This window comes from Lonchura striata, chromosome 6 (assembly GCF_046129695.1).
Source record: "Lonchura striata isolate bLonStr1 chromosome 6, bLonStr1.mat, whole genome shotgun sequence".
Lineage (NCBI taxonomy): Eukaryota > Metazoa > Chordata > Aves > Passeriformes > Estrildidae > Lonchura > Lonchura striata.
The window spans coordinates 4,358,063-4,368,043 of NC_134608.1; the positions used below are offsets into that span (position 1 = coordinate 4,358,063).

At 44.3% G+C, this 9,981-nt stretch overlaps 1 protein-coding gene across 1 annotated transcript; it reads left to right on the plus strand.

The window, feature by feature from the left end:
• The first annotated feature begins 44 nt into the window (after positions 1–44).
• AP5M1 (adaptor related protein complex 5 subunit mu 1) lies at positions 45–9,768 on the plus strand. The gene is given in 16 exon segments (XM_021534641.2): positions 45–73; positions 75–104; positions 4,450–4,611; positions 4,613–4,758; positions 4,761–4,868; positions 4,871–4,947; positions 4,949–4,999; positions 5,001–5,087; positions 6,396–6,456; positions 6,459–6,622; positions 7,091–7,152; positions 7,154–7,228; positions 7,937–8,022; positions 8,130–8,245; positions 8,489–8,585; positions 9,598–9,768. Coding segments are annotated over 16 exon segments (1,434 nt in total). The 3' UTR covers positions 9,681–9,768.
• The last annotated feature ends 213 nt before the right edge of the window (positions 9,769–9,981 follow it).

Genomic DNA, 9,981 nt, shown 5'->3' on the forward strand with positions numbered 1-9,981 from the left:
CCACCATCGCTGCCACCATCGCCGCCACCGGCACCGCCACCGGCATGGCCCTGCGGGCGCTGTGGCTCCTCAGGCGCGGCCGGCGGCGCCGTGCTCTTCTCCAGGTAGCGACGGTACCGCGGGCACGGCGAGCTGGGCAGTCCGAGGGTCGGGCTGGGGAGTCCCGGTGATCTGGAAGGGATCCAGGTGCTCTGAGGGATCCGAGTGCCCTGGAGGGAAGGGTGTTCTTGAGGGGAGCGGATGCTCTGGGGGGTCCGGGTGCTCTGGAGGGAGGCGGGCGCTCTGGGGAGAGCAGATGCCCTCAGGGGGCGCGGATGTTCCTGAGGGGGGTCTGGGAGTCTGGAAGCTCTGAAGAAAATCCTGATATCCTGGGGGGATCGGGTGTTCTGGGGGTCTGGAAGCCCTGAAGAAAATCCTGATATCTTGGGGGGATCGGGTGTTCTGGGGATCTGGAAGCTCTGAAGAAAATCCTGATATCCTGGGGGGATCGGGTGTTCTGGGGGTCTGGAAGCCCTGAAGAAAATCCTGATATCCTGGGGGGATCGGGTGCTCTGGGGGTCTGGAAGCCCTGAAGAAAATCCTGATGTCCCGGGGGGATCGGGTGCTCTGGGGGTCTGGATGTTCTGAAGGAAATCCCGGTGCCCTGCGGGTTTAGGGTGCTCTGGATGCCCTGAAGGAAATCCTGGTGTCCTGCGGGGATCAGATGCTCTGGGGGTCTGGATGTCTTGAAGGAAATCTTGGTGCCCGGGGGGATTGGGTGCTCTGGGGGTCTGGATGCCCTGAAGGAAATCCTGGTGTCCTGGGGGGATCGGGTGCTCTGGATGTCTGCAGAAAATCCTGGTTCCCTGGAGGGATTGAGTGTTCTGGGGGTCTGGAGGAAATCCTGGTGCCCTGGGGGGATTGGGTGCTCTGGGGGTCTGGATGCCCTGAAGGAAATCCTGGTGTCCTGCGGGGATCAGATGCTCTGGGGGTCTGGATGCCCTGAAGGAAATCCTGGTGTCCTGGGGGGATCGGGTGCTCTGGGGCTCTGCAGAAAATTCTGGTGTCCTGGGGGGATTGGGTGCTCTGGGGGTCTGGGTGTCCTGGGGGGACACTGCTGCCCTGTGGGTCTAGGATGCTGCCCCCAAAACGGATGCAAAAACCACCAAAACCATCTGATACTGAATAAATTCCTCGTCTCGTGCCAGCGCCGCTGGATGCTGTGCATTTCTGACTCCAATTTTAGAAAGTTCAGAATCAGAGTCACATAATGTGCTTTTAACTAAATATGGGAGCTTTTTCACAGCTTCTGCATTTTGCATGAGTTTCCTTGCTCCGTTCCTCTTTCTTTTTTGTCACTGTAAACATTTTGCCCAGCTCTTCTCCTTCCTAACATGGTAAAGGACAAGGCAGTGATTGTGAAATACTGTCAGATTAACAAAAATGGGCAAAACAGATATATAAGCATATATTATTGCTTGTATTTTCCTTATATTTTTTTCATGTTGCTCTGTAGCTGTAGGTAAAATAGAGTACTTTCAGACAGAAATTCAGCTTTCTGTTTGATGCTAATTTGTGCATATAAACACTTTTTTAAAAAGTTATTGGGGGATTTTTAAGTTATTGAATACTAAAGAGTTCTCCAAAGGAACAGTTTTTATACAGAATTCTTGCAGATATAAAGGAAGACTTTTGGCTTAGCGGGTTACTGTTATTGGGCTGGCAAGATTTGTTACCCTTTTTGTTACTCTTCTTCTGTGACTTCAGAGAAAGCCAGATAATGAGAAGAAAAATAACTGGGGCTAGGGAAAGTTTGTGGGGAAAAAAAAAAAAAAGTCCTGGATAAAGTGACCTACAGTCCTAGTCTGAATTTAGTAAAAGCAAAGAGAGAACTTAGGAGTAAAAATAAAAAAAACAACTATCTTCCATCTTCAGGTGCAGACAGATCTCTCCATTGGACACTCCTCTGATTGTTTTAGGATTAGTATTATGGTCCTTGTATTACCTACAGGACTAGAGATGAGGCCTCCCCTCTACAAACACAGATAAAGAGAAAGCCTTGTCCCCAAAACCTCGGAGAGTGTAATCACCACGGAGCAGGGGGGGCTGCTGACAGGGGTGTCTGAAGTGACTTGTCACACAGTGAGCGGCAGAGACAAGGAGTAGCACTCCTTTGAAAAGGGCAAACTATCCTCGATGCTTCAAGTGATTTCCAGACTTAGATCTTTCAAGTTCCCAGAGGAAATAATAGGGCTGTGGAAGCCCCAAGTTTATCCTCCTAACTGACCTTAAATTCAACAAAGCACGCAGACAATATAAAGAATGCCCGGATCACATGGAAACTGTTGGTTTCAGGACTTAGGCACTCAGCTGGAGATACGTGAGCCCTGATCTTTGACCTCAGGGAAGACATCGGGGACATCAAAGCATTCCCCCTCTTTTTTTTTTTTTTTTTAGCTGATCATAACTTAATTCAGGCAACAAGGATGGTCTCCCTCTTGAGTCACCGAAGTTCATTCATCCTTGGAAACTTTTGTCTTTTTTATTTTTTTAAGTTTGCATCACTTTCTAGAAGGGAATACTGAAAAACGGGGATTTGAAGGGCTAACTAATGATCTAATGACTTCAGTGGGAGGAGGAGGCTGCTGTGGTGTGGGGACAGCTTCAGCAAATGCAGCAGAGAGACTGGGACTTGACTAAGACAAAACCAGACTGAAATATCTCCTCTTCCCTTGTTTTGGAAACGTTGGCCAAAAAGAAGAGCTGCTCACCAAGGTTGCACATAACCTCTTATCAACACCCTGGCTCTGCAAAGCCTCATAAATTTTATAGCTGTAAACCCACTTGGTTTCTTTGCTCTTCACAATAAAATGTGGGACCACAGGGAGGTGTTTTGCTGTCATCTGTATCCTGTTTACGAATTTTGTCGCTGTGGCTTTGCCCTGTCTATGTTTAGACAAAAATAAAAAAAACAACCCCAAAAGCCCTTGATGCCTGATTAGGAATGAAAGAAAAAAAAATCACAGTCACGGTAAATAAGCCTGAGGAAGTGTAGTTGCCTCCAGCTACTCAGTTAAGAGAAAATGATGTAGAGCACTTAGAGGCAAGAGGATAAGATCCATGGAAGTGCTCAGGAGCAGGAGGGAAGTGCTGCAGATGGAGGTCATAGATAAAACAAAGTCCCACGTTGCTGGGATTGCAAGTTCCATGGCAGTTTGGAAAGCAGGCTGTCAATGTGTCCTAAAAAAGACGGTATAAAAGGGACAGCAAATGAGAGCCTTTATATATCTGTGCAGTTTTTTTCTTCCATGTTGGCATGCAAGCCTGGGTCTGAGTGCAAACAAACATCTGAGAACATCTGCTTCAAGATGATCCATAAAGTGATTTAATTTTGTGTGTGTGACCTGTGAGGGGCACTTTGAGGGTCTGTGGATAACTACTGAGGGAATCCACAAAACAGAATGTAGGAAAGCCAGGCTGTCAGCAAACTTCATGTAAGAGACACTCAGGGGAGTCTGCAGTTCCAAACCAGGGCACAACCAGTGCAGTCATGGAAGTAATATTTTTTTATTTTCTCAGCTATTTATTAAAAGTCAACTCCTTAGTTCCTCCTTAGGCTACCTTGAAAAGAAATTCATCCCACTCCCCTTTAAACAACAATACTGCAGGACATAAAAATCCCAGATATAGTTTTAAACAGTTAATATGATATTCCTCAAATATTATCTCTAGAAAATTTGAAATTAAATATATGTATTGGTACAACATAGCAATTCTAAGTTGTACAAAACCTCTGTCCATGACATTATTGTTACATCTTAAATACTTGATAAAATGAAATTATGAAAAAGTCATAAAAGCTTTAAGTCACATATATTGTATGTGCAGTGTGGAGTTATTATTGTTATAGCAGCAAAGCTGTAGCACTATCTACATATAGTAGACTCTATATCTAGGCAAAAAGCTGTTGTAGTTGCATTTTGTTACATAGAACATAAATTTTCTTAAATATCTGAGAACTTGTCTTCAGTGTGATGTCACCTCTTAGAAATATTTTGAAGTTCTGCACTGGTGGGAGTCATACAAAAATCCTGTACCCTTGTGTGACAGCATAGATGGACATATTCACACTTAGTTTAAAAAGTAGGTATTTACTCATGAGAATGTATTTACTTGCTGGAAAGAATCCTAACTACTCATGGAATGGTTTTATTGACCGTGATTCATGTTCCGATCCCACCACTGCTTCTATCAGGTTGCTGCAGGCTTCCACGTACACGAGCTTATTTGTAGGCCCGGTGGGTTTTGAGGAGTTGTTTGAACAATGAAGAGAAACCCAATATCAGTACTCCCAAGATATTTATCATGCTTTTGCAGCCAGAAGAGGGCTTGGGTGCTTGTGTCCCTGGACGCTGTGGTTTGGGGTGATGTTTTGGGTGGCACTGAGCCTCTCCGATCCCCTCCCCGCAGGCGCTACCCCACGGTTGAGGTGCGTGCCGAGACCTTCAGCAGCTCCACGCACGTCCCCATCCCCTCGCACAGCGCCTTCCTCAAGGCCCTGCTCTTGGAGCTGAGGCTGGTGGACGAGCACGTTTTCGTGGAGCAGCAGGACACCTGCACCAGGATCAACCACGTCCACCGCCGCCGGGGAGCTCTGGCCCGTGCTGGCCTTCCGCAAGAGCGGCCTCATCTACGGCTGCGTCCCGCTGGTGGAGGGGACCCTGGAGCCACGGCCACCCCTCCTCACTGTCAGCGGGCTCTCACAGGGATTGGCTCTGCTGTGGGCATCATGCACTACGTCTCTCCCAGCCGGAAAAACGAGGCTGAGCTGAGCAGCAAGGTCAGGCAGCTCCGAAATCTGCTGATCCAGGCCTGTCCCCTGGGCACCCCCTGAACACCAACATCCGCAGCCTGAGCAGCTCCTTCAAGGACATCCAGGAGATGCCTGCAGATAAGGAGCAGCCAACCTGGAGATCCCTGGAGATCCAGCACCTACAAGGGCAAACCTCAGGTTCATGTCAGGCATCACTGAGAAGGTCAAGTGTATGCAGTATGAGTGGAGGGATGTGGTGGATACGTGGCAAGTTTATGGAGCTGTGAACTGCAAGGTGAGAGATGTTTGATATGTGCAAAGTAGTTTTTGTGCAAAGTAAATACTTATTTGATGTGCAATTATATACTGAGTTGAAAATTTTCCCGATTTTTGTTGTCTGACTCACATTCAGGAGTTATTGGTACCTTTGACTGCTTGGCCACATTGCCCTTACTTTAAATGAACTACTGAAATGCCTGAATTAGACAAAATATATCCAGGCTGAGATGTCTAAATGTCTTCTACAAGTGTCCTTCCATGAGCATTTTAATTATTTTTCCTGCCAAATGGAAATTTATTCTTCTGTTCTTTCTTATTCTACTACAACAACATTTTGATCCCACAAATGCTGGTATTTCACGACATAAGAACAGTTGATAAAGAACCTAGTGAAAGAAACTGGTTGTATAATTATTTTGGATGGTTTGTATGTGACAGTGGTTTTCATTGTAGAAGCCCAGAATGGTTTGGGTTGGAAGGGACCTTAAAGATCATCACATTCCAACTCCCTGCCATGGGCAGGGACACCTTCCACTTGCTCCAAACCCTGTCTAACCAGGCCTTGAACACTTCTAGAGATGGGCTTCCCTGGGCATTGTTTAATATTGAAATACCTCATTGTTTAATATTGCAAACTGAGGACTATTGACTAAATACATCCATCATAATTATGAAATATATTCAAATTTGTAACTCTAATTTGTACTGTCATTCATTCTTGTTTTGAATAATGCTTAGGAAGCACACAATATTATCTTGGCATACTGTATTTGTAACTGCCAGTGTTTTACAAAGAGAGAGCCCTGCTAATAAAGTGGTAATTTAATTATTTGCATGCAGTGGGAATCTCATCTCCAAAGGAGGCCGACCTAAATGCTGCACTTCCAAAGCCTGGGTCATTTCCCACCTGCCATGCTGGTAGGGACTGTGTGGGTGAGGAGCTTCCTGCTCTCAGAGGGACAATTCACAGGTTATTTTGCAGGGTGGGTGGATGGCCTTACACAAGAAGAAAGCCCAGGTGTGATCGTGGCCTGCTGGGGATGAGACAAGGGACACTCTGCTGTGACAGAGCTGGCATGGGACCACAGAGACCATCCAGAGCATGCTGGAATCCATTAAGTGGCTGTTGTAATTAATTAAATTCTCAGCAAGTGTGTGAGACTGATGTCTTAGTACTGGTGGTTGGTACTAATGATCAAAGACAACTGAAAATCGGTTGGGATTTTATTTCTTTTTAATGCTAAAAATGTGGTTTCTTTTTGAACATCTCACTGTGACTCGGTTCAGGTGTTTTAGAATAATGTCTTGACTCCCTTTTCCCCAGTGTGACACGGAGGGATCTGCACCAAACGTCACCCTCAGCCTGACCCTCCCAATGAACATGCCCTGCTCCAAGACTTCGTGGTCCATCACTGTGTGAGCTCCGTGGACCCTGCCATGCTCATGTCCACCAGTGCTGAGCCTCTGCATGATTCTGTGCACAATGGACCTTACAAACTCCCTTTCATTCCTCCTTCAGATTCCTTCAACCTCTGTTACTACACTTCCCAGGTAACAGCACACTCCCAACTCGTGGTGTTTTCTAGTGTTCAAACAGAAATAAAAACACCTGTGTGGGCATCAGCCCACATGGACATGCTGGAGTGAGTTTGAGTCCAACATTTATAACAAAACATTATATTAAATGGTTTTTGTGTAATATATTGCCTGGAAAGCACTCGAGGACTTGAGTTGTCTGAATCACCTTCAGGAGTTACTGATATCTTTGCTTGGCAATGCTGCTCTTACTTTAAATCAGCCACTTAAAATGCTTGAATTAGGCAAATTATATCCAGGTTGAGATGTCAAGTGCATGCCCCCCAAGTCTGTTATCACAAGCAGCCTGAAGAGTTTAGCACAGTCTCTAATTAATATGTGTTTGGGGTCTTTTTTAAAGTACTTTAGCAATGAAAACAGCATATAACTGATCTTGTGATGATGGTGTTAATGTATCTTGAGAATGAATATAGTTTTTTCCAGGTTCCTGTTCCACCAATTTTGGGATGTTATCAACTCGTTGAAGAGGGATCACAGATAAAAATAAGTTAATTTAAAGCTCCATGAAAGCATAAAGAATTATTTTGAGTACTGTGAAGCTCATATACCTTTCTTCAACAGGTAAGAATAAAGAAAACCTAAATAAATTTCTACCATTTCTTCCATTTATCTTCCCAGAATGAACTTGTCAGGAGTCAGTATAACAGATTATGCTCCCTCAGGGTGCTACCAGTGAACACCAGCGTGGTGAAATGAGGCAGAATACAGAATTATATCAGAATATCTGGTGACATTCCAAACACTTATGTTGTTCATCCTGTTTGCCTGTTGTATCTTCTCACATGAAACTCTGCCAAAATCCCCCAGGTGGATTAAGCTGGGGATCACTTCCAACCCAACAGGGTTACCTGTTCCTTAAGACTGCCAATCCTAGCTACAGATCAGCTTATCAAAAATATAGTTATTTCAAATTAAAACGATAGTTTTCATCTAAGCCTCTCTGACAGCTGCCATGACCACGCTGCCACCTAATTATCATGAAAATTCAAAGATGTAATGATACGAAGTTGCTGATGCTGATCACAGTGTTAGTAAAACACTAACAGTGAACTGAAACATCAACAGCTCCTTCATGATTACTGGGCTGAGAGCACAGGGATTTCCTCCTGCTCTGTAATTTTTTCTCATAAATTAGCAGTGTGCTCAGATAGGTGTATGCACATAAATAATGTCTGTCAGCATTTCCTGGCTTTGTGTAACAAAACAGGCATTAACAAATGCTGAATGCTAGTAATTGCAGTGGTTTTATTTCTCCTCTCTCCCACCTAGGGGCCCCACTGCTCAGTTAGAGTACAAAGTTAGTTATGGCCAGCTGGATTTGTCCCGGGAGAAGAGCCTCCTGCTTTGGGTCATTGGTAAGGACCACCCCCCTGTGCCTGCCCTTCCTTCCCCAGCCCCTTCTCTGCAGCCTGGGCACAGCTGTGTGACATCTGTGTGACATAGATGCTGTCTCTGCCTTTAGGACAGAAGTTCCCCAAATCTTTGGAGGTTTCCCTGACTGGAAATGTGTCTTTTGGCACCGCAGGCAAAGAGCACCCGACTGATTATGTGTGCACTGGGAACACTGCTTATGTAAAAGTAAGTCACAAGCTCTGGGAAAAGAGGCCTTAGGAGCCACTTTTTTATTGTCTTCAATTGAAGATATATTGATTTAAAATCTCATATTCTCAGCATGGATTTTTGTTTACCTGCCTAAAGGATTTGACATCCTGTCACTTTGGAGTACCCTTGCACACGCAGAGTGTGTGACATAGACTGCCAGGATTTGCACAGCAAGGGTGACAATGTGCATCTGATTGTGTTTTCCCTCTCTTTTTGTAGCTGTATTTTAGGATCCCAGACTTTACACTTACTGGATGTTACATAGACCAGCATTCTGTTCAGATTTTCATTCCAGGGAAGCCCAAAATTACTGCATGTGAGTTGCTAAAATTGAATTGCAGTTATGAACTATCAATGACTAAAATTACATTACTAAAGTTGGACTTTTGTACTCTGCTGTTGATTTGGAGTTTTTTTGTGATGTTTAAAGTATCCCTGGAGTAGGGACTGGCCTCTCCCTTTGAAATGAGATCTCTTACCAAGTCAGCCTTTCTCTGGGGCTCTCTCCCCTCTGCCCTGAGGTGGTTCCTATGCTCTCCATAATGGCAGAACTTTTTTGGGGGGACACAGGGAATGATTCTCTTTAATCTAGCCCCTTTTTTAGAACACCTTGGTCAGAGACATTTTGGGTGGGTTGGCAGTACCCAGATACAGAACTCAGCTCCTGCATACAAGGTGACATTGCTGCTGTCAGTGTCACCACACCAGCACCTCTAGGTGGATCTCTGCACTGAACGTGTGAAGCAGAACCCAAATCTGCTTTTTGTTAACACATGAGCACTGCCAAGCCTGCACCAAAATAACTAAATAGCACACAGAAAGCACTCATTAAACCTGAGCAGCTCTGCCTAATGGAAGCACTTTTATTTGTAGCTGTCTCTCTGTTGCAACTTCTGCCAGTCATGGTAGCAGAACTCTGTAAATGCCTTTTGAAAAGCATGGTCTACACTGTTAATTTTGTGATAGGTCACACTCAGCCCTAAATTGTAACACAGAAAAAGCAGCGTTTTCATGTTTTATATTGAGTGTGCAATTTATATTCATTGAAGAAAATCCAAGCCATCCACCTGCTTTTGACTTAACCTCTGTTTGAATTTTAAGCTCATGACTGATACATTAGTAAAGTAATTGAAGCTGAGACTTTAAATGTCTCATTATCAGAAATGATTTTCAAATAATAGTAAGAGTCTTACAGTTTAAAGAGGCCATTATACCTTTTCTGTAAACTGGTAAGGATGGATTAGTAGTCACTTAAACTTGGATGAAGGAATGTCTGATTGTGAGGCACCCTGTAATGCTTATTTTTCTTGCCTGTTTTTTCCCTTTAGCCTGGGAATTAATTTCTTCTGATTACTACATCTGGAATTCCAAAGCACCAGCATCTATGGTGTACAAACCCTTACTTGACTAATGTACTTGGGAATGATTTTTATATTTAAACAAAGCACAATGTTAATTAGATTTATGTCATGATACAGTAAAATAAATATTCTTCATCACTTTTGTTTTCTTCGTGTTCTTAAAAATTTCTGTTGGTGGAAAAGAAGAGGTCACTTGTCTTAAAAACGTGAGTTGGGCTTAAATTGTTGAGTTCTGGCTGACAGCCTGGAGAGGGCAATTTGAAATGTACTTACTGTGGCTGGTTTTACTTTCCCTTCTAACTGATACAAAATAAGTACCTGGTGTTACAGGTACAGACATTGAGATTCCCA